We start from the raw sequence: 23,179 nt of genomic DNA, 5'->3' as shown, positions 1-23,179 counted from the left end.
CTCGTGACGGATGTGGACCGGCGTTGCCGGCTGGCACGTGGATTCAGGCACAAAGCAGCGGACAAGTGGCATCAGAGGCTTCCCGAATATGTGCCAGAGGATAGGATCTGGGATCGGGAGACGTCTAGAAGCTTGTGCCTCGTGGTTGCTTCGCCAGCCACATCACGGCCAGAGCACCTCCCATTGGCCGCGATCCGACGACGTGCAGCGGAGCTGAGCAACGGCGCTTCAGCTTGGCCGCCTCTTTTCCGACGACCGTGTCCAATATGAAAACCTTCAGCCAGCCTTTTGTTGCAGGACAACACATCGAGGATGCTCATGCATCGGAGGAAGATGATGCTCGGCCAAAGGCCAAGTCCTCCCAGCACTGTCAAGCTTCCTATCGGTAACCTGCAAGACAAGATGAAGAGCATGCAGGATGCGCCCTTGCCAGGCCGGTGCACTGCTATTCCACACTTCAGGTGTGCCATGCGCTGCTCACTGCGGCTGACGCGCATGGTGTGGTGGGCATCTGAGTCTAACGAAAGAACCCGACGCTTGCTCATACGATAGGTGTACCCTAATCTGCACGTCGTGCTATGGAACCCATCGGCGCATGGGTCAGATGTCAAAACGAGGTTCTAGACCTACGTTCTTGAAACTTGGATCGGATACTTAAGAGAAAGGCATGCCTTCGGGCCCAAGACGGTTTCAGTCCATTATCACTCACCTGCTCAGGTTTTGCTTCGCTCCTCCATCAGGTCTGCCTTCTTCTCCGAATCTGCCTTCCTTTCCAGGTCTCGTTCTTCCTCCTCTCAACATTCCTCTCGGTGACCATGGGGTTGCCGGACATGGACGGGCCTGCCCACGCCGAGGTCAAAACCGATGATACCAGAAGCTTCGACGTCGCGCCGCGCTTCTCCATCCGGGCGGTGGATGGACGTCGTGGAGGCGAGTCACACGAACAAAAGGGGCATCATCAAAGTTTCCTGGTCGCCGGTCCGAAAGTCGATGTGCCAAAAACCATCATCTTTCACCCCGACCCCGATCCGTCGTTGGGTAAAGTTATGGACAAGTTTGTGGGGACTTTCGGGTATGTTTGGCTGGAACGAAATGCTGCTCAAGCTGACACCTTTCAGTACGCGCTCTTTCTTCCCTTGGTCGATGTAGGCGATCGTGCGGCAAAGTCTCTAGCCGTGTCGGTCCCATCAACCCATAAGATTCGTGGCTAACGCTGTCGAACAGTGGGGTCGGGCTTGAACACGATTTTCCTTCCCACAAACGGGTTCGGCGAGGATAAAGGCAAGGACAATCTTCTCCAGATCAACCTGACGATTGAGAGGCTGCAATTCATGCAGGGCTCCGTCCTTGGCAAGATTCCCAATCGAGGATTCCATACTCAAGGGAATGTGGCCCTGACCGGGATACCTTATCAGCAGACGGTATCTGACCGGCTCAACAAGGATACCGGCAGAGCAGACCTGACAGACCCGGTGGCTATTCATTTTGAACAAGGCCTGTTCTTGTTGACTCCTGCGACGGATTCGCCCAAGAACCCGGCCACGATTTCCCGCATGGCGTCGATCCCACACGGAACTGCCTTCACCACTCAAGACATCGAGCCACAGAGCATGATTCCGACAGCGCCCGTGATTCCGGATATAAACATTATGCCGTTTCCCGTGACGGGGACTGCGACGATCGGCAAAGCCACCGGCGGGTTGCAGAACATGACAGACGAGGTTGTTGACAAGAGGATCCGTGAACCAGAAAACCTGAAAAAGTTTCAAGACACCAAGGTTCTCACTCTGGCCGATGTTAACAATCCGAACCAGTTCCTTCAAGCCATCAACGCGAAAAAGCAGTTTGTCGGCCACTGGACGTTTACTCTGAAGTCTCGACATCCAAACCTGGGAGGCGGCGGCGTGTCCAACATAGCATTCCTTGCCGACGGTGACAAGACGAAAGGGTTCTTCAAGGATGCGGTGAAGGGCAACGCGAATGCGACTGACGTGACATGCCAATACTGGGTGTCGATTGTGAAGCACAAGGTTGAGATACCAGCGGATGATTACACAAACAAAGACGCCACGGACCTTTTGCCGACTGACAATCAAGTTGATGTCCCCGGCCCGAGATTCCACATCCAGGTGGGAAAGAAACTCACCAGCAAGAAGACGATCGATCTTACTTCGACGCAAATTCAATATTCTCAAAACGTGAGGCTGGACTTTGGCATATTAGCCTGGCCGCACGTTTCGGTGGCGACGCTGGCTCCCGACCTGCCGATTTTCATCCCCTCAACCCACCCTGCGGTTGCAGCGTTGTAAGGAGATGCCCAAGTCGAAATGGTCGGGGCAAAGGGCAGATACGAAGGGGCATCTTTGAAAGGCCAGATATAACAGGCTGGCCGGAAATTGGTCGTGACCTCCGAGAAGTGTAGTTTAACGGTTGGACGTTCCTCTATAGATGACTTGGATAGCAATGCTCGAAATCCGCCAGAATACCTGCTTCCCTGCCTAATCATATGCAGATGTCGGCAGGCATGGAGGGGGTGACCGAAGTAAGTGCGAAGGTAAGTAGGAGGTGAGTGCGAAGGTAAGTAGGAGGTGAGTGCGAAGGTAAGTAGGAGGTGAGTGCGAAGGTAAGTAGGAGGTGAGTGCGAAGGTGGGAGGGAGCAAGGTGAGATGAAGGCGAGCTCCGAGTAGGTTTTACTTGTCGTTAGACAGTACCCGCTAAGTAGTACTAGGTACTAAAAATCTCGATGACTAACTTGTAGTTAACAAGTTCAGTGCAAGGTAGACTCAAGTGTTTCCTTCCTATCAGATATGTGCGATGGTGGGCAACATCGCGACTCGCAGAAGCAATTCTTTAGTTCAACTTCTGTTTCATTCCACATTCTGCTGCATCTCGTCGACTTGTCATTGGCAACCATCTGCTTGCCATCTATCGCTCACTCCGCTCAACGCCCTCTATCCCTCCGAGATGGTAAAGCCCGACTGCGCTAACATGCATCTATCTCAATCCTCTGGCGAGGTCGTAGATGTAGGACAGCCGCCATTTAGTAGTAATAGTAGCAATAGAAACTATGCCCCAGCCAGCTCCGAGCCTGGAAAGTTTGGTTGCCCCCGAACACCACGGGAAATTCTTTACGCCGGTACGCTTCGCTTCGTTGTGCTGAAGTCTGCAAGTCGTGATCATATATGCGCTCAATCGCGGATCAATTCATTTCGTCAAAGGAGTGTAGGTCGTTATCGTCATGGAAAAACCCGGTATCATGCCCGAATTCAGTGTAGGTGCCGATGTCACCGCGAGATGATACACATAGAGTATTGTTGGCAGTGGGGATTGCTCCCGATCTCGAGGTTTTTTGGACCATGAGGTCATCTGATTCGCCTTGGTGCCTAAATCTCGAAAACTCCAGCCATAATAGTACGTTGATGATTGAGGTCGTTCTGTATGGTCCAAGAGAATTGGGGTACATGGTGAAAAGAGAAACTTGTGTACAGTGATGATAGGGTAGTGGACGCTGCTCAGCTCAGTTGTGGAAAATATCGGAAAGCAATCTGAGCAGATTGCGCTTATGAGGTGACAGTGGTGGGCTCTTCGCTCCGAGGTTCGTGTCGTGGTCAGTGATGAGAACACGTGGTCGAGCAACAGACATGGGTCCGACAATCTCGCCGTCGCCGAGCGCTGGAAATTTGCCGCTTTTGTCATCAATGAGAGGAACAACCAGCTTGGTCAATGGCTTCTCGAGGACAGCACTAGATGCAGTCGAGTCCTGCATCTCCGAGTCTCCATCGCTCAACCGAGCGAGAACGGGTGCCATAGCAGTTCTCATCAAATCATGTTGCCGCTTCCAGACATTGTCGACCGAAGCCCATTTTTCCTCGGTCAACTTGTAGACTTTGGAGGTAGACCCATAATGCTCGACAGTTCTGGCAATATGCTTAGCATAATTTGTCCGAGCTTGATCCCAGTTTTTGCGGTACTGGGCGTACGAGTCCAGGTCGAGCACTTCGGAGACATATGGTTCCGGGTGGATTATGAAGTTGGCGTGACCAAGTCTTGCATCCCACGGGTCAGCAGTATCCTCGACGAGTTGGGACGAAGGAATGTCGCAAAAGGGAGAGTTCGTCAGGGTGTTTGTACGGGACCTGCCGTGCATCGAAACCATCGATGGTCTCGTGGAAAGCGGCGGCGACGGCAGGCATGACAGAGGAGTATCCAGAGACGCTCGGGAGCTCACTAGGGCAGTGGTCGGAGCAATTGCGGGTGACTGAAGCGGTGAATGTATGGGCTCATCTTTCTTGCCGACCTCGGAGAGAAGAGGCGGGAGCAGAGGCGTTGTAGCTTGACCTGCCTCTGCCTCGTCCTCTTTGGCACTTTGCGCGATGTCCATAGGCCTGGCCTCAGCTGAAAATGGGGCGTCATTCGTGTACGGCAAGATCGGCGATGAAGGCAGTCCGCTCTCGTGCCTGGAGATGGCACTGAGAGCTGGACTCCGTAGTTGTGAAGAGGTCAAGGATCCAGATCGAGAAGCAGGCGAGCTGTGATGCGTGACGATGGACAATTGAGGGCTAGCAGCAGATCGATTCTTCCACCGTCGTGACAGAGAACTGAATCTGCAGCCCAAGCGATTGCCGTGACTCGTGAGCGGTTGCTCCATCGATCTTCTCCTCTTTGGCTGACGGAGTTCAGGGCTTAGCAGCCAGTTGTCGGTTTCGCCCAGGGTCCATACCGGGTCCACGGGAGTCGTGGTAGGGGAAGGGTGACTATAGTCATTGGAGAGAGCCTTGTCGTAATCACTCCAGTCACATGCCCCGTCATTAACCAGGGTGTAGCCGTCAAACTCGTCCTTCTCCTGGGGCTCTTCTGTCACGTCCTCCAGCCTTTTCGCCGCACCGAACATGTCGAGAGAGTCTCGAGGAACAGGCGAGGACGCGATCGAAGAACCGGAACCTCGCGAAGAATGGCCTTTCGAGAACATTGATTGAGTGGGCGAGGACTGACTGACTGAGGAGGCGGAAGAGTGACTGGTAGGCGCAGGCGCATCGCAGAGATATACAGCTGTGTGCTCCATAGTGACTCGAATATCAGAAACGTGATGAGTTTTACAGTGCAGTAGAGGAAGTCGAGTAAGTGCCTGGGATCATGCCCAAGGGCGATGACAAGAATCGAAGACAGGACTGAGACTGGAGTCCGGGCGCGGTCACAGTTGGAGTGTTGCGCGCATGACGGGTTGGTGAAGTGCGTTTGTGTGAATCAAGGGTGAAGAAGTCCTGCTGCTGAGGTCGACACAGCAAACGTGTCGCGGGCCAAACAGTGATGCCGGGGCAGTGCTGGCCGCTGGTGACGGCTGACTGGACAAATTGAGGCAGTAGAGCTGGTCCTGTTTGCCAGTCAGTCAACAAGTGCCATCTGTAAAAGAGGTGTTGACAACTCAGCCAGGCACAACACAGGTCGCAGCGAGCACAGGAGTGTGAGTGGCTGGACGTTGGAAAGAAAATCTTGGGCAACGCTTGTGCTCAACCAATCCTTCGCCGCCCAGTCGGTCGGTTTGGGCGGGGGCGCCACTAACTCAAGACCCTGGCTCTGTGGCTCCGGGGCTCCCAAGCCTGGCGAACTCAACAACCGACGTCGGCAGGGATGCCGCGTTGACAGCGCCCAAGACTGGGTAGCTTGAACTCAAGGTCAAAGGCCTCGAATCAGCACCACGTCGGGGAGCGCCATGCGTCATGGCTCAAGAAACGTAGAGAGAGCAACACCGGAAGAGTTTCGCGCAACAACGCTTACTTACCTCTTCAACTGTCTTGCTACCCACGTGGCTCTCCAATCACTCTTCTCCCGCCAGCGGCTTGTGTTGTTGGTTGTCCAGTGAGGAATGATGCCGTGTTTGAAAACCCTAGGCCGATGTGTTTCCAGTATGCCTCGGTCAAGATCAAAGTGGGTGAATCACTGACTCAATTCGAAAGCAGCTTGGGGGGCATATGTAGAACAAGCGAGTGGGTTGAGAAGAGAGCTGGCTGTGCTGGCTGTGTTGGCTTCCATTGCGACATGTCTGAGCTTTTGTGCCATCTTTGATATCTTTTCATGGCGCGGGATGTGCCCTGCAAGCTCCTGTGAGCTCTTCGGTGACTCGTTGCGCGGTGCTTCAGATCTACTTCGCACAGCTTGGCCCCCTTGCTTGCTGTTGGATTATCCTTGTTGACAAGCCAGAATATCCAAGTCAGAGAATCAACGGTCGTTGATGGTGCACTGCCGGAGCCACAAGCTGCTTCCTACCTGGTGCAGTAGCAATGGCCGGGTTGTTGCATAGATCCTCTTTACCACAGCAACCACTTCCTCGTCCTAGTGGCTGATGCCATTTCTGTGGCGCCTTTGACGGCAGCATGAAAATACATTTGGGTTTCGGACGCATTGGACGGAGTGTCGCACCTGTCTACCAGGCATCCATGCTGTGTGGCATGGCGCTTGTGCGCTCTGCCGTGCCGCTTTCTGCTTCCGCCCGTCATGAAGGGCTTCGTCTTGCAGCCAGGCACTGCAAGCCCACCTGTCAACCATCATGCAGGAACGGTATCAGATATACACAGGCGTGCAAACATCCCACTTTCATCACCCTCCATCACCGTTGATGCAGGTTATCGACCTGCCGAAAGTGGTCATTTTCCCGTCCGGCGCTGCTACTCTGCTCCTTCACCCAGGGGAGTGATGAAAAGCTTGCAGCACATGGCAAACTTTGCCATGTAAGAAAACCCGTAACTTAGTGCCCGGCAGCCACCATTCTAACGGGTTTCCGGGGACGTGCAAAGCAAAACCTCTTTTCGTGGCCACACCTCGGCTTCCCTCGGCCACTGTGGCTATAGCTGTGAACTACGTCTCATAAAAGCAGCAGTGCACGCCTGAGGCAGAAAAATTCAGTAGCTGTAGAAATTGAAATATCTAGTCTCACCCGCTTCAGTTCAGTAGGAAATCTGCCGCGGACGCTTATGCCAGGAGCCGAGCTCCGGCAAGGTTCAAAACGTGGGTGACGGCTTTGATCCCATTTCTTCCCTCCCATCCCAACCTCCGCGTGAAATCGGGACGATTCGAGCGACCCGCACTTCTCACATTAGGTTGCGCCTGTCCGCTTGGCAGCGCCTTTCCGCGAGAGCTGCTCCCAATGGTGGCAGTCTTTTCCTAAGCCTATATGAGGTGCAGCTGGTCCTGGGTATGAGTACTCCGTAATACCCTCGGCGCAGGAACAAGCATACCCCAGTAGTGAGCCATGCACAATTGTCCGTGGCGCGAGGTCGCATCGCGTCATGAAAATGCCGGCATGGTAACGAATGCACCAGAAATGAAGCATACATCCGCCGGGAACATGCGAATTTGGCAAAAAACGGTGAACATGGACGAGTTTCCAGTATGGCACCCATGGGAGATTCTGAGATAGCTCGCGTAGAATTCGATCCTCAGCCTATCGGCCTTACTCGATCGCGGGTCAGCTGGCCATATGGTCAATGGATTGTCCGTTCTTCATGCATCTGATTTCGGCGCTTTCAGCCGGCAACCCCTGTATGCGCCTTTCAACCATGGCTCCAGAAAGCACACGGCTGTGGAAAGTGTTGGGGGACTGTGATCAGTGTTGTCCCACAGAAGCGGATAATTTCTTTGAGCTGCGAAGGTCTCCGCAGGTGAGCCCCATGGCGAAAGAGTCCGGGGAGAAATTTCCCCGTCCTCACGCTCAGGGCTGTTTGATGCTAGCACCCAAGACGAAGCTCAAACCTGTATTTTTGTGTCTGCCTCTGTGGCTGTTGTGGAAGCATGAAAGAGTGGCACACTGGCGAGGACGCTCCTAGGGATGATACTCAATCACTTGAATGAACGTAGGCCAAAATGATCATTCGGTTGGCCATGTGGATCTTTCCAATACCATGCCTCTTTGACCGTCCGGCTGCCTTTGTCCCAAGACTGCTCCAATTTGCGCGGCTTGCATTGTCGTCTCCAATGATCAATTGAGTAAGGATAATCGCAGGTGCGCACTATGCGCCACTCCACGACCAACGTCCTCGAGTGACCATATGGTGCCACATATTCAGAACAAGGTAAAAAGTGCTTTCGTGAAGTTGACGATTGGAAGTCAGGGCTGCTGCGCTGCGCTGCGCGCCTTAGTCGTTAATACGAATACCTGTCCTTCGTGCACACGGCCACAAGGGAGGCTGTTTGGCGTGCCTGTCTGTAGCCTAACCATATGAGTAAAGTCGGCCAGCTCACACTGGGTATAGCCGGAAGGATATGGTTCTCTTGGGAGTATCAATCATGTTGAGTATTTTGATACCCAGTATCTCGACCAGAGCTTTTTCTGCTCGTCGGTGCCTTTGAACTATATGCCAAACTGGGTGAGCAAGTTTCGAGCCAACACAGTGGGGCGCAGGACGAGGCGCCATCGCCCATGGCCGAGACCATATGACATACCTCAAAATCCACCTTGTAGATATCTTGGAAGCCTTCGTCAAGGGTAGGTTCCTGGAGTCTTTGTAGGAACGAGCGGAACGCGATGCTGGGAAGCTGAGATCGATTCTCAGGGTTCATCTGGTGGCAGAGGAGGAGGAGTCAGTGTTGATTTTCTTCGGCGCGAGGCTGCAATGAGTCTGATGATCAGGAGGAGTGATGGATTGGGGTTGATTGCAAGCGTGAAGAATGGATACTTACTATGTTCGTGTTCAAGGCTCTGGCGGCATCATTGTGCTCCGCTAGGCGTGTCGAGGCCGTGAAACGCACACAGCGGATAGGGACATCGAATTCGCGGGCGAGCTTAACCCAGTGCGACCGAGTTTCAACGTTCGCGTTGGTATTATCTGTCACATCAGCGTCAGATTGTGAGCAAGTTCAAGTCTGCACTAGCGCAATGAGCAAGGAGACAAAACGATAGGCGGATTGACACGTCGAACAGCGGGGAAAGAACCACGTCATGGAGTCCGGTTGAACCTGGGGAAGGTGTCCAACAAGGGCGGTAAGGGAGCAACCGTGCAATGTTGTACAAGAACGACATCGCATGCGTGCGAGAGATATACAGGCATGGCATATCACCAGCCCCCACTCGTCATGCGGGTCGATTTCGTCTAGCCTGCGTATCGTTGCAGTAGGGAAAGAGGTAATCCAAAGCAAAGCTTGTGCTCTGGGGAAATGCAGGGTCGAAAAGCCACAAGAACATTGAACATACCTATTGCCACGGACGCCCCTGCTTCCAAAAGCTCCCGCGCTTTCTTGACGCATTTATCGCGCTATATCAAAATAGCATTGTCTCAGCCGTCGAGACCTTTGCCACTTGAAGGTCCGCATATGCAGAGGGTGGGGAAGTTGGGTTCTCTGTGTGACTCCTCTGGGAGCAAACTCACTGTCTTCAGTATGTCCTGGTTGACGCGCTCATAGCCGAGGGGTTGGAGAACGTCCCAGAAGAATGTGCTCTTCCCAGCTGGTGGATCCTTGTTAGCCTGCATGCACGTTGCGAGAACGACTGCCTTAACAACGAAACAGCCCGCGGTAGGGAGGTGGGAGCTTACCGCCAGGGCTTCCGCAGAAGACGACTATGTCTTGTTTGATGTCCTTGGTGAAGGGCGCGGCTACAGCAGGAGCTGCTGCATCATGTGTGGTTCCCTCAGCGGCTTGGGTGACCTGAAGATATCTACTGGGCTCGAAGATGTGGTCGTATGGCTCCGTGGGCGCATTGAGGAAGAATTCCTCTGGTGTCTGGAACTTGATGCCGATGTTTGCCGCAAGGTCCCTGCCATCGGTGAGCATTTGAACTGGTTCATGAAATGATGGGGAGGACTACCTGTCGGACGTGGCATGATCCTTCCTCCTCTTATCTGTCTTCTCTCTGCCGGCAGCGTCACCGATATAGAACGATTCCGTCATATCGACAGCCCCTTCGGCTTGGAGATCGTAGTCCTCCACGACCGCCTCCCACATACCAATCCGTGGTTTTCGATACTTGTCCTGGCCCGTTGCGGCATAAACGCTGATCGGCAAGTCCAGCTGGTGGAGGACAGTACTGAGCTGGCTCTTAAAGTTGGTAAGGCTCGCCATGTCTCTCTGCAGCGCTTTCTTATTATCTTTCAAGCTGATGGTAGACTGGTTGCTGAGAATGACGACGAGATAGCCCTCATCGTGGAGAGACTTCAGCCTACCAGGCACACATGCATCCCACCATTTCCAGCTGGTGGCAGATCTGTTCCACGTTTTCCCTTGGTTAGGAACAATAAGCGTATCATCGAGATCGAAGGCGGCAATCTTCACAGGTAAGGTACGCTGTTGAGGCGATGGATTGGATGCGTCATATCGGCCAATGATGAGGCTGTTCTCAACAGTCCGCCATACAATTTTCTCTGGCTCTTTTTGTGAAGCCGGTTTGAAGAAACTTGCCACCGCTCTGTCTACAAGGTGTTAGTGTTGCAGCATAAGAACTTGCTCGCAGCCATACTTGTGGTGGTGGATTCGATCTTGCGTTTCACAAGAGGCGGTGATATGGAACCTGCTGGAGGTACGGATCGTTTCATGGTGTGGAACCGATTGAGGAGAGAAGCATTAGGGGAAAACTGGTGGGGAGACGGGATGGCGTACTGAAGACGACCTGGCGTAACGAGCCATAGACGGGGAGCCAGATTCAGCTGTAAAGAGGCTTCTGAGATGATGCTAAGTGCAGTCTTCCTTCTTCGAAATCATTCATCAGATGAGTGGGTGATGAGACTCAGAAGACTGAAGTCCAGGCGCCAACGCGCCGGATCGCGTCAAAAGACGGTCATTTGATTATCACGAGAGTCACGTGGCTGGCCCTTTGTCGGCGGTGCTGCCTCTCTTCAAGTTCTACGTGAAGTCGCGGGAAGCCTCGTATCCAGCGCCAGCCTATCGCCTGGTGTAAGATCAACAGCTTGCTTCAACGCTTCTTTAATTCCCAGTAGTTGTCGGGTTGCTCTGTCCTTGAGCTCTGGGTTGTTTCCATCAACGATATCAATCGATGCCTGGACAATGTAACTCCCGGACCTGTCCAGTTCAGGTAGCGCCTCGATGTTGGAGAGGAACGTATTGTCCGACACAGCTTTTCCTGGACCGACTTCAGGTAGGCGCAAGACCTTGTGGACCAAGATGGTGGTGTCCTTTTCATAGAACCTCGAGCCGATGACCACGTAGCGAGATACGTACCTGTCATGATAATCAGCCGTCGGTCTTGGAGTGAAGAGCCCGGAACACCTACTCATAGCCAAAATTGCCCAGAAATTGAATGAGGTTGCCCTCCTCCATTGGCGTCCTCGAGACCATCCTCGAACTCACAGGTTGCTTTCCAGGCTCAGGAGTATCCTTGAAATCGAGCGACCACCGCACTGTCGAAGTTTTGCCCTCAGCACTACTGTTGGCATCCGTCATGGTCACATCTTCGTTTTCTGTCGGTCTAGCTTTCTTCTCGGGTAACACCTCTCCAACGAGGTGGACATAGTATAGCCCAGCATTGAGCATGTGCTTGACCCGTTGAAGATCCTGCTGTTGCTGAGAGGCCAGGTTGGATGCACCGATAGATTGCACCAGGTCGAGCCCGGGTGGTTGCCGAGCTTTGAAGACCAGCTGGATCTCTCTTACATCTTGCGGCTGCATGCGAGTAAAGCCAGCCAATTGCTGGAGCATTCGATGGTGGTCATCCTTTCGGATCTGACCGTAGAGTGCTAACTGGTGCATGGTACCTGAGTTCGGAGTCTACCCGGTGTTGTTCCCGAACTAGTATGGCCCGCCTTGGGATGTCGAGATCAAGTTTCGGGTTTTCGTTATCGAAGCGTTATGAGAGCGTGACAATTTCCGGCGTCTCATGAGACACATCAGCTGAGCGACGAATTCTCGCCGAAGGACATATCGAAAAGTTGAGGTTGCCGGATAGCGGCTCACACGTAACGGACTCTGCCGAAGCTCATTCTCGCTGTCAAGGAGCAATGCGCAAGGGTGTATCACTGATATTCACACATGGACTTTCCACCGGTACCTCGACCCCGTAGAAGACTACGTACCTATATCTGACTCCACAGTTCAGTGAAAGATGGTTGAGAGCGTCGTGCCAGAAGCGGTAAAATGATGCAGCGACGCTAATTAAGCTTCGCTTGAATCTCCGTTGTGCCGACTTCCACGGCAAAGGTCCGAGCTGTCGAAAGCCTCTGTATTTATTATTGAACGACCCGAACTCTCCATCAGCGTGAGCAAGGCTCTCGCCCTCTTCTTGAACTGACTCCGTCCTCCTCTCTACGCTGCAAAGAGCGTCCGCAAGCTCCCACACCCTTCCGTCAACTGGTAGCCCTCATCGCGAAAAGCGCACACGCAAAAGAGCTAGCTTGACATAGAATTAATGAAGGCCCAACAACGCCGACAGTGAAGCTTGGATTTTGGCGCAAGCGCACCGGCAACAGTTCCAAGTCCGTTTACCCTCCGCCTCAGCTCCTTGCGTTGGAGCTTAACCAGCAGCGCACCAAACAACAACACATCATGCGCCCCTCACTCATCCTACGGGCAGCCCACCAGAGGAAGCCCCTCATAAAATTCCTGGGCAAAAGAACACCGCCCAGTATGTCACAGTCCCGTTAAGATATGGTCGGCTACTGACAGGCTCTGGCAGAATCAGTAGACCACACACCTCACGCCCACCCAGCCTCGCCCACAGATTCGCTCCCCGAAAGCTTCGCCTCGTACCGGTCGAAAGCTCAACAGCATGGTCCGCTGAGAGGAGGGAACGGCAATGGGGGCGGTGGTCCTACACCGTCCTTCTCCGCACCCACCACCAGCTCTGTGACTTACGGTCGCATTGGAGGCCACGCCGGACGGGAACTGGGTCCTGTCGAACCTAAGAAGGGCGAGTTCTTTGACCGGGACGAACTGCCCAAGCGGTTCCGGCGGACGCCCTGGTCGGAAGAGGAGATTGAAGCGATAACCAGTGGAGGGGCCAGCATGTTTGCTTAAAGATGTCCTCATCCGTGCAACGGGAGATCGAATAACCTCGTTCTCATCTCTGAATTGAGTTCAATGAGACGGGAAATATGATGGAATCTTGAAGATTGAGGGCACTCACCCCAAGCTTACGAGCAACTGTACAGGCTCTAGGACCGGATAGAGGTTTAAGTTTACACAGTTATTGCACATATGAAAAAGATCCATGTCTTCTACCAGGTTCCTCTTACGATGGACAATTCTAAATACTCAAGGTTTGCTTGACCTTGGACTCGACGGGGATCGTTCACATGGGGTCCATATATTTCATGCGGAATACCTCCGTGTAGCACCAGCCCTTGATATCAGCAAAGGGGTTGCTGGCCGGGTGGAAGTCCCTGGCCCAGTCACAGATTTGGGCGGGAAACGAATCCAGCGTCAAATCCCATCGAGACCAGCGGAAACGGGCCAGCAGGGCAACGATCAACAAGCCAATGCCCGTGGGGGACGAAGACGCGGGACCACCTTCTGAAAGTCGGGAACGCCAAGCCCTTAGAAGGCCCGGATTGCTGATTCCGTATCACATTGAGAAGGCGATAGCTGAGTACCTAAATAGCCCGAAATGACGAAGGAGACCTCGACCATTGCTCGTCCGTTGAGAAAGCCTCCGAATACAAACTAATTGAAGAGCCCAATTTCTGTTGTAGAACATGTGGAACCAGAAGACGGGAAGAGCAGCCCAACCTCTTAACGCACCCAGACAAGCGGTGCTGTGCAATTCCCTCTTTTTCTTCAACCATCCAGGTTGTAGGAACCGCAGCAGAGCAGCGACGAAGTAGGCGAAGGCAAGTGAGGCGGCGGTCTTAGCATCCGGCATGTCTTCTGTTAGCCGTCGATTCCACTTTAGAGCGGGTTGCCACCGTGATGGGCTCGCTCGCCACTGGGGGAGGTGCTCCCACTTGCGCAGTTTGGAGGATTCTGGAACCCTTCCGAGGCCTATGTCCAAAAGCTCGGGGTTGTCTGTGGTCGTCCCCGTTGTCGCTGGTGCTGTTCTCATTCAGCAAAGGTATATATTGCGCCATTGTAATCTCACTTTAGAACAAGACTTGGGACGCTGACTTGTTAGTAAAAGACAAGGGCGGTAGATTGCGTATAGCATTAAATGTGAACGACAAACTGGTCTCCGGAAATGGGGCTTGTCAAGGGGCCCGTATGCTGTACCCTTGCCTACCCTTGCTGGAGTCACATTCAACTCGTAGCTCTAGTGTGTGTGGACAGGCTTGAAGACAGTAATACACGTGGTTGACTTGCGCGCAGGAATGCTGAACGTCCTTCCCACAGTCATCCAGATTCCCATACCAAGACCCAGGGTCGAATGACGTCTGTGACGGCAGCAACGTCCGTCAACCACGGTTGACAAAGGTTCCGAGCATTGCATAACGCGAAGACCTGGCTGAAGTTGTGTTCGCAGTCGATGATTGGGCTAAGCTGGCGTGCCGTACTTATCGCCAGCCTTGCACGACAGATCTCAAGACGAGAGTCGTTTGGATCGAGCCGCGGGTGTTCTGCTCAGTTCCAGAGTGGAAAGGTGATTCAATGGCATCTGTAAGATGCGAAACATGCGGCAAGTTGGCCTCGTTTAACTGCTCTGCAAAGCGACACTGCGAAGCACGAAGGTCAAATGTCTCGATTGCAGACGTTCCCCGTTATGTCAGATGCTGCTCCGTACAAGATACAGTGACGTGCAAAAAGTTCGAATAAACCACGAGATACCAAGCCCTACGCGAGCCAATTGGGTAAATTTTGAAATTACCCAGTCCAATCGGAAATTTCTCTATTCTTGGGTGTCTTCGAACTTATTGCGCGTCACTGTATCTCGTATCTCGTTCGTGGTACGAGGTACGGGAATCGCCATTGAGAGATGCACACTGTCGCAAGAAAAGTTAGAACCATTGTTGTACTGGACAAACTCCGGTCAGCAAGTTTACTCGTGTCAGATGGACAAGGAGACACAATTACCTCAATTCATGGAGCAAGAAATGAATCTTTCGCGGACCCTCCGTGCGGAAGATGAATTCCCCCGACCGCCAAGCACCCACCAAGCGCCTCTTGTGATCGCTGAACGACGTCGGGCGGTCGGCCTGCAGCGAGCGGCAGCAACAAACACGGCACAGCTCAAGAAGGTACGGAGTACGTATGGTTATTGCGCCCGAACGACAGGCAGCTCCATTTCCATTGGCATATCTTGTGGGCAAGTCCTGAAGCCTTGCCCGACGACGCTGGCATGTTGCCCTGCCCTGCCCTTGTTACAGTAACCCGTTTTGGGCCATTCTTGCGAGATCACTCCACAAGCTGGTGTATTCATCTTCCCGTCCCAAAGGCCCGCTAAAGCATGGAACCTCTGGCTATCCATGCGTCGTGGGCATCAAACCACAAGCCGCCGGTCCCATTTGGTCGACGCGGCACAGTCACCCAACAGTTTGTGCGGATTGTCCGAAACAGAATAATTATCTCATTCGTCGGCTAGCCATCATGACTCCTCTCACCCATTTCAGCCTCACGTATCCGTAATATCGCAAAGAGCGCCCTTTTCTGGCTCTGTAGCATTCGAAACGGCCTACAGACGCCGGGCGACGAGCCGCCCAGCCGGTGCAGGTGGAATACGTGGTACGTGAATGCGCAGATAACGGACCTTCCGAGGCAAGGCTTTGCTTTGCCTTGCCTCGTCGAGACTCGGGTGAATCACTGTTTCGGTTTTAATGGCTGCCTGATTGTCCACAAGCCCCTTCCAATACATATAGGTGAGTGTCCGTACCGCAGTCGAGCGGTGGGCAATCTTTCAAAGACATACATTCACCGTCTTGTTGTCGGTGCGCATTCCTCCCAAGGCCCTTACGCTCAAAATCGTGGCTCTGCGATTTTCGCAAACGTTAGCGATGGCCCAACCCAACAACTCGACGTTCTACCTCCCTCTCAGCAACTGCACCGAAGTAACACCACGATGTCCGGTTGAGCATTCAATCTATGGATACTATCCCAGTATCGGCGCAAATGCCTTTTTCGTTGCTGTCTTCGCCTTGTGCGGCGCCCTGCAACTCCTCTTTGGCATCCGCTACAAGACTTGGACTTACCTCATCGCCATGGTGCTGGCCTGCGCTGACCAGGCACTTGGCTATGTTGGCCGCGTCATTCTCCATCACAATCCCTTCAGCGAGATCGGATTCCAGATACAGATCTGCTGTCTGATTCTTGGGCCCGCATTCAACTCGGCAGCCATCTACCTCGTCCTGAAGCACATCACTCTCTGCTTCGGCCCAGAGTTCTCCCGCATCAAGCCAAAGTGGTATACATGGATCTTCATCACTGGCGATTTGGTCTCCCTGGTTCTGCAGGCGATCGGAGGCGGTATGGCAGCCACCGCCAATGACAATCAATCCCAACAGGACACCGGTGACAACTTGATGATGGCCGGTATCGCTTTCCAGGTTGTGACATTGTTCTTTTTCGGCACCGCGGCATCTTGGTATGTCTTTCAACGATGGAAAGGCCAAAATGTACCCTTCACACCTGAGGCCGTACATTTTCTGGGGAGTACCAAGTTCCGCCTATTCGTGTATGGTTTTGTCCTGGCATACGTGGCTATTGTTGTTCGATGCATCTACCGTATCGTCGAGATGGCTGGTGGCTGGGCGAATCCGGTGATGCAATTTGAGCCTGCTTTTATTGCTCTTGATGGATGGTAAGTCCACTTGTATTCTGCGCCCCTCTTGCGTGGCCATTGGATTTCAAGCTGACCATACCGCCCTGCCACAGCATGGTAATAATCGCCACAATCATGCAGACAGTCTTCCATCCTGGCTTCTGCTTCCCTCGGCTTTCGAGCGCGTATATTCCACCGCCATCAACTTCGATCGTCCCAGCCACCGTCAAAGATTCGATGGGCGCAAGCATGCCGTCCACGCCGCCCAATGAGACCGTGGAGATGCAAGTGGAAAAGAACTCCCGACAATATGTTTGAGTGGTATTGATCTTGGGGCGACCATTACATTGTGTGCTACGCTTTCGAGGGAGGTTATAAAAAGGTTTCGGACAAGGAGTGGTCAACCAGGTGGAGCAGATCGCTGTCTCGATAGTTCTACGAGAGCGTGTCAGGAGACCCGAAGCTGATGGACTCGCGGGTTCGTGTGCCGTGATGAAGATATCCGGTTCGTACTAGGGGCCTCTTTCCCGTCGAAATAGGCACAAGCATAGAATTCTACATAGTAAGCATGTTCGACGGTGCCTGGCCCATACGACTAGGTAGATTCGAGGTGCGACATCACAGAGTTGTTTCCACCGACGCGCACCTCGATCAGAAGCCTTTAAGGACTTGCCTAGAATCATCAAAGTGGCCATCTCGACGGGGGTGTACGAGTTGCGACCTCCGCCGGCTTCGTGGCCCCTTCGCCTTTCACGCAGTGAAGATGACAGAGGCACGTCGGCAGTCGCACCACGCCTGTTTGGTGACTGGCTGTGCGTGAGGTTGTCTGGCTCAATGCAACTCACGAGTGCTCTAGCAACCCAAAGAAGGTGCTCGGTTCGCGCGACGTCGGGTGCGTTTCGTCATGGGCAACGCTGTCCGCATCACCGCACGTTTCTGGCACCGCATCAAACAGCACGGGCGTGTCAATGTAGGTGGGCGTTGTTGTACCTGGCTAGCCGATCTGGAGGAGAAGGCCCAATCAAACCGAGCTCGCCGATCGGTACTGATGCACAGGATCTGTCCCCCTCGAAGCGGCGTCCTTGGCACCGAGCAAGGCCCGAGTCATCGATCGAGTCAGTCGCTAAACAGCTTGCAGCCGTGCGAGCGCCACGTGCATGGCACCTAACACAGTACCTCAGGAAGCTCCCAAACGGGATGCTCGCCTTGCCGCATTGGGCCGTTTACCCCCTATTCATGACCGCCACTACCTCGTGTACACAGTACGTACGGAGTATGTACCTAGGCAGTTGTTCCAGTGGAGGGAAGCTTCTCCAGCTGCACCCTGAGCGACAACGCAGCCTTCGGGCCGATCGCCTCGAGGCTCCGATTCCAAGCCATACTGTGCATACTGTGAGGTGCTTGGGCCACGTTTCTCCACAATGTTCGATGATGAGGCCATCCTCTATCTGCACACTATCGACGAGCTACAGCCCCTGGCGGGTCGTGGTCGATCGCCCCTATGTCATGGTCGTCAATGGCCATTCAAGGCCTTTGTCCCAAAGCTATGTTGAGCTCCAATCTTTACATTTATTATTGCTTCGTGACTTTCAAAGACGGCAGCTCGCTGATACAAACTCGCCGTGTTGCTCTCGGAATGGGCCCCTGCCTGTCTTTCCCGCCCTATCGTATCACTAACCATTCATTTCCCCGCGACCATGAACAAAACTCTGACGAGCCGAGAAAGTCAAATTGGGACCTGCCGCGGTTCCAGCCCACCATGAGCTGCAAGCCACATGGAAAGTGTCCAGCTGTCAGCTCATTTTATTGACACCCCCCTTGCTCTGTTCCCAGGCACAACCGTTCTCTCAGATCGCAGAACAACGGCTTCTGCTACAATCTGTGCCAGCAATGCCGAGCAAGTATTCACACGGCGTCGTACTGGCGACATACTCCAGTCGTGGTATCATCAGCTCACCCAATGACGAACAACTGGATTATCTGAGGTCATTTAGACTTGATTCGCCAACCCCTACAATCGATCAACCAGGTTTCGCGGCAAGTGGAAGAGCCCCTTTGGCTCCACCGATTGACACTCATGGTCCATCACCCCCTGCGTCGAACAGAACGTCAAAGTCATGGAGAAATCGTTCCAGACCTGTGTCAATGAGCGAAACGATTGGTCTCCAATCTCGGAATGGAGCAGCGAACGACTATCAGACGCTCGGCGGACCTCACGACATCGCCCTCAGACGTCGATCCCGTACTCTCATTGTCGACAGCGATGAGGACGACGTTGAGGACGACTTCCGTAGCCAAAAAGTTCTGGGCTGTGCACCCACTTCGCCGGCAGCGAGTGCGCCAAAGGGCGCTCGTCTATCATTCCCTTTCCGCCTGGCTTCACCGACCTTGAGTCCGATGCGGCAGCCACAGTCTTCGCCAGGTACGTGTGGTCGGCCGGCCGGTACTGGCGTGGGTTTCACGCAATTGGTACGGAAGAATGTGCAGTCTCTGCCCACGCAGAAGTATGAATTGGAGAGTGATCAAGGCGATCAAGCTCGATCTCCTAGACCACGCAGTTTGGTTCTACATACCTCATCAGTATCTCGGAGCGAGGATTTTGCTGAGCCACTCCTCTCTATCCAGGAGTTCTTAGGGTTTCCGGCGCATCTCAAACAACAAGAGCTCGTTGCGGTGGGGGAGCTTGGGGCACCTAGCAGAGAACAAGCGTCTGCATCCACTCTGGGCACTGCATCACCTACACCCGGAGTCGGGGGCGTCCCGCCGGACCTTTCAGCATCTCCAACCTCTCCGTCTCACAGACGTGGCCACGTCGCCTTCACTGACACGTCCGACGATGAGGATGATGGCAATGTCCGGAGCGAACACCATCTTGAACCCTTCGTAGAAGCGAAGTCCTTTTCTGCATTGGAAACTCAGAATGGTGCCCATAGGCATGCCATCCTCGATCTGACAGAAGAAGAGCCGCTCGATACCAACGGCAAGCTACATACTGTCCCTAGACCTGCGACCCCAGACGAAGACGCCACCCCCCTGCCAAGTTCGAATCAGCAGGACGGATCTATTGAAGAAGCATACTTTGGCCGTTCCGATGACGGTAATGAAGGGCCGATGCTTTGTCTTGAAGTTCAGCCGGGACGTGTAGATCCTGTTCGACATGACGACAAGGCAGCTCCGCAAAATAGTGCAGTATTGGTACCCAACCAGGACAGACTCAACACTCATGTAGCAGACACGCCTGTTGAGCCTGACTTCTCTCACTTCCTTGACGGCGAAGAGCTAGGCGACCCGATGGACGGCCCTCTCATCGATGGCTACCTTAAGGACCGATCTTACCAGGCAGCTGACAAGGACATCCTGAGCCATGAGGTGATACCCAACGTTTCGGTCTCGAGTTCGCCTCACTCGACTCGAAGCGATAACGACAGAGCGCCAGAACCGTCCACCCCAGTCAGACAACGGATGGTGTCTTTCGGGAGTCGCGAGCACAATGCCACAATAACGGTAGGACGCGCTACATGCGCTACTGGTGAAACGGGACCACTACCACCCGCAGGGTCGACTACATCTCCGCCGCTGGGTCGAGAGAAATACATTCAGAAGCTCAAGTCTGAAGAGGAGATGAGAATGCAGAACCCCACGCCAATTCCGTCACCAGCTGCGTACAAGGCCCGGCACAAGCTGACAGGCTCGCAATCCAGCCGTGCGACACAGACCAGCATCGCTCTCTCCAACATCGGCATGCCCTCCGTTGTGCGGTCACCGCAACAGAAGAAGCAGAAGCAGAAACAGAAGCAAGTGGACGCATCGCCAAAGCCCAAGTCACCAAGACCGTCGAACACGCGGCAAAAGACAGACCCCGTAGAAAAGTCCAGGAGATGGTGGCGAGACTCTCACTCCCGGCCTGCCAGTTATTCGAACCCAGCCAACCCAAGTGGTGACGCTAGCGCTGTTGCTGCCAGGATCCACGGCGGAGATGAAAGCAGCCACATCAGGACACTCCCGACCGCGCGACTCTACGCCGATCTCTCTTCTGAATTTGAGTCGCCACCCACATCCGTGACACCAAGATCTCAGACCGCCAATCGGAGATCCCAGCCAGCGACACCGCGTCGCAATCTCATGATCGCATTCGACGACATCTCAGTGGACCACAGTATAGAGTCCGAACCGGATCTCTCCGTCTCGTACGCCGACGACCTAGACGATCTCGCCAAGCGGGCGCCCCAGGGGCCCGAAGACGACGAAGAAGAAGAAGAGAGAGAAGGATATCACAGCGCTCCGGACTCGGACTCGAACCTCGACGCTGCGCTCCCTCCACCAGATATATCCCGCCACCCGCCGCTCGACAGAGATAGCCCCCACTCCACCAGAACCAGACCCGAGCCTCACCGAAGTCTATCCTCCCCTACGAGCCGATCATGGCGGGCGAAGCTGAAGACAACAAGGAAGACGAAACGGAAGCCGATGTCAAAACCCGAGGCCGAGCCTCAGCCTGTCTCTACGAGTATATCGACGCCAGATGATCGTTCCACAGACATAGTCCTGCGTTTTCTGGACCCGGATCAACGGCCGCGAAGCAGCAGTGGCCTTGGGCCAAGGAGACAACGACCACACGCTGTACGTGCCAACACCGATGTAGGTGCAGGTACAGGCCCTACAGGTCCAGGCAAAACCACCGGCATCGCTCGCCTCGAAGCCATAATGGAACGGGCGGAGGAAGAGGCGCGAGCGAACCGGAAGAAGAAGGGCATGAGCGGCCTTTGGCGACGTTTCAAGCGAAGGACGTAGATGTCGAGTCGAGGCGTGTTTGAACCCGAGAAAAGTGTTCCCTCCTTCCTGGTGTTTGGCCCCCTGTGCAGAGCAGAGCCCGAGTTTCTTCTTCCCAACTATGCCACGTACGGAGTATGATCGTGTATATATACTTGTTCGATGTACAGTAATTGCGCATGTATGTACATTCTATCACCGTCAGTCTATCCCTGAAATCGTCTAGTGAATCACGGTCGTGTAGCTCATCGCTCCTCTACACAGCTAACACGGCCTGATACATAATTAGGAGATGTTTCTGAACCATGGACCACAGTAACTAGAGCGTCGTTCAAAAACAGGGCCCAACAGGTTGAATTACCAAACCTCCTCGCAACCAACGAAGCAGTGCATCCGCCGCCGCCCTCAGATGTCGTCCCTTGCATTGGTGATGCGCCAAGTTTCGTCTCATCTAGACAATGTAGACGGACTTCAAATTAGTACGACGTACCCTGTGTGCTCGGGCGCGATTTAAAAGGTTCTGATCGTGACAAAGTAAAATATTAGTTTACAGTACAGAGTACAGAGTACGGGGTACGGGGTACATCATCAGCCGCAACTCGAGTATGTATGTACTCGTATGTATGTAGGACGCGCGCGGGAGACGAAGCAACTTACAGTATGTACCTGGTGACGGGGGGCGACACGTACTGTACTCCCGTAATTAATCACTTTACTTTACCCACAGAACCGGAACCGGACCGGACTCACTCCGGGCACGGAACACCTGCTGCAGCAGCGGGCTCCCACCAGAGGGGGGCGGATGCCGAATCACATCTCGATCAGGAATACTCCCGTGTCTGCCGGGGGTAAGCTCCTAGGTACGAGGTACTAATTATGGAGAGAAACGGTGCAGTGGTACAGTACTCCGGCACGAACACCAGCAGGCGAGCACGGGTGCAACAATCGTGCGTGGGCTGTATAGTCGATTATTTGACAACGGGGGGTCCTGGTATTTTGAAATTCCGGAATGCGCTTCACATATGTCTTAAGCAGGCCCGGAAGAGTTTTGGTAGATTGCTGCAGATACACGGGCACCGAGTGGTCCCATACTGTAGTTGCCGCCATGGTGCATTGATACTTTGCAAAGTCACCGGCAGACATGACTCTCGACACCTTCACCAGCGGCTGCCAGCAAAAGGCGGATGTTGAATCACATCTCGACCAAGCGGGCGCCGCGTACTGTACATAGCACAAACACTCCCGTCATACATGCAATCAAGTGTTCACATTATTAGCTATTACTATCCTAACGTCTGGTTTTGCTTTGCATGGTCCACTAGCTAGGGTTCTTTTCTTGCCACGGGTCTGCTTCACAATGGTTGCCTCATCTCCTGCTCCAATACTTGATTCCGATTCAGAGCTGGAACGGATGATCAGGAGCGGAAACAAATGATCAGTGTTCCACGTAAATCCCCTTGCTCAGTGTAGCACACGAGGCGAGGGACCGGAGACAAGCTGATAAGCCTGCCCCATTCCCTCACGAAGCTTGCTTTCTTATTTCCGTTTCCATCCACTAACAACTCGCTGTCGGGGGTATCTCTTCTCATAAGGACAAGACTTGCCGAGGTGGGGTATCTGTACTTGAAAGCGCAACCAAAACACAATCCTTGTATAACTCAAAAGCAGGCGAAACACACAGTTTCGATCTAGCAAAGTGCGGGGGGTATCCTGGAAACAAAACAAAAAAACAATCACAAAAATGAGCGGTGTCCGAGTTTGTCGTCAATGAGTCGCAAGAGATCTGGG

At 53.6% G+C, this 23,179-nt stretch overlaps 9 protein-coding genes across 9 annotated transcripts; 4 read left to right on the top strand and 5 right to left on the bottom strand.

Annotated features, from left to right (window-relative positions):
* Positions 1–815: 815 nt before the first annotated feature.
* A1O7_06291 (uncharacterized protein) lies at positions 816–2,309 on the top strand (the record flags this gene model as incomplete). The annotated part of the gene is made up of 2 exons (XM_007760294.1): positions 816–1,155; positions 1,225–2,309. 2 exons carry the CDS (start codon positions 816–818, stop codon positions 2,307–2,309), a joined length of 1,425 nt encoding a protein of 474 aa, XP_007758484.1.
* Positions 2,310–3,517: 1,208 nt separating this feature from the next.
* Positions 3,518–4,891, bottom strand: A1O7_06290 (uncharacterized protein; the record flags this gene model as incomplete). The annotated part of the gene is made up of 1 exon (XM_007760293.1): positions 3,518–4,891. The coding sequence occupies one exon, from the start codon at positions 4,889–4,891 to the stop codon at positions 3,518–3,520; it is 1,374 nt and encodes a 457-aa protein (XP_007758483.1).
* Positions 4,892–8,278: 3,387 nt separating this feature from the next.
* A1O7_06289 (uncharacterized protein) lies at positions 8,279–9,762 on the bottom strand (the record flags this gene model as incomplete). The annotated part of the gene is made up of 6 exons (XM_007760292.1): positions 8,279–8,344; positions 8,437–8,553; positions 8,674–8,819; positions 9,185–9,245; positions 9,360–9,436; positions 9,525–9,762. 6 exons carry the CDS (start codon positions 9,760–9,762, stop codon positions 8,279–8,281), a joined length of 705 nt encoding a protein of 234 aa, XP_007758482.1.
* Positions 9,763–9,792: 30 nt separating this feature from the next.
* A1O7_06288 (uncharacterized protein) lies at positions 9,793–10,520 on the bottom strand (the record flags this gene model as incomplete). The annotated part of the gene is made up of 2 exons (XM_007760291.1): positions 9,793–10,397; positions 10,445–10,520. The coding sequence occupies 2 exons, from the start codon at positions 10,518–10,520 to the stop codon at positions 9,793–9,795; spliced, it is 681 nt and encodes a 226-aa protein (XP_007758481.1).
* A 300-nt stretch (positions 10,521–10,820) lies between these two features.
* Positions 10,821–11,691, bottom strand: A1O7_06287 (uncharacterized protein; the record flags this gene model as incomplete). Its single annotated transcript, XM_007760290.1, has 2 exons — positions 10,821–11,163; positions 11,216–11,691. The coding sequence occupies 2 exons, from the start codon at positions 11,689–11,691 to the stop codon at positions 10,821–10,823; spliced, it is 819 nt and encodes a 272-aa protein (XP_007758480.1).
* A 792-nt stretch (positions 11,692–12,483) lies between these two features.
* On the top strand, positions 12,484–12,954 carry A1O7_06286 (uncharacterized protein; the record flags this gene model as incomplete). The annotated part of the gene is made up of 2 exons (XM_007760289.1): positions 12,484–12,562; positions 12,614–12,954. The coding sequence occupies 2 exons, from the start codon at positions 12,484–12,486 to the stop codon at positions 12,952–12,954; spliced, it is 420 nt and encodes a 139-aa protein (XP_007758479.1).
* Positions 12,955–13,228: 274 nt separating this feature from the next.
* A1O7_06285 (uncharacterized protein) lies at positions 13,229–13,876 on the bottom strand. The gene has a single exon (XM_007760288.1). It carries the CDS (start codon positions 13,796–13,798, stop codon positions 13,502–13,504), a length of 297 nt encoding a protein of 98 aa, XP_007758478.1. The 5' UTR covers positions 13,799–13,876; the 3' UTR covers positions 13,229–13,501.
* A 1,981-nt stretch (positions 13,877–15,857) lies between these two features.
* A1O7_06284 (uncharacterized protein) lies at positions 15,858–16,939 on the top strand (the record flags this gene model as incomplete). The annotated part of the gene is made up of 2 exons (XM_007760287.1): positions 15,858–16,660; positions 16,735–16,939. 2 exons carry the CDS (start codon positions 15,858–15,860, stop codon positions 16,937–16,939), a joined length of 1,008 nt encoding a protein of 335 aa, XP_007758477.1.
* Positions 16,940–18,511: 1,572 nt separating this feature from the next.
* On the top strand, positions 18,512–21,412 carry A1O7_06283 (uncharacterized protein; the record flags this gene model as incomplete). The annotated part of the gene is made up of 1 exon (XM_007760286.1): positions 18,512–21,412. The coding sequence occupies one exon, from the start codon at positions 18,512–18,514 to the stop codon at positions 21,410–21,412; it is 2,901 nt and encodes a 966-aa protein (XP_007758476.1).
* Between the last annotated feature and the right edge of the window lie 1,767 nt (positions 21,413–23,179).

The sequence above is a fragment of the Cladophialophora yegresii genome, assembly GCF_000585515.1.
Source record: "Cladophialophora yegresii CBS 114405 chromosome Unknown aczIN-supercont1.4, whole genome shotgun sequence".
Classification (NCBI taxonomy): domain Eukaryota; kingdom Fungi; phylum Ascomycota; class Eurotiomycetes; order Chaetothyriales; family Herpotrichiellaceae; genus Cladophialophora; species Cladophialophora yegresii.
Note: the sequence above shows the minus strand (reverse complement) of the source record. Positions and strands in the feature narration are given on the sequence as shown.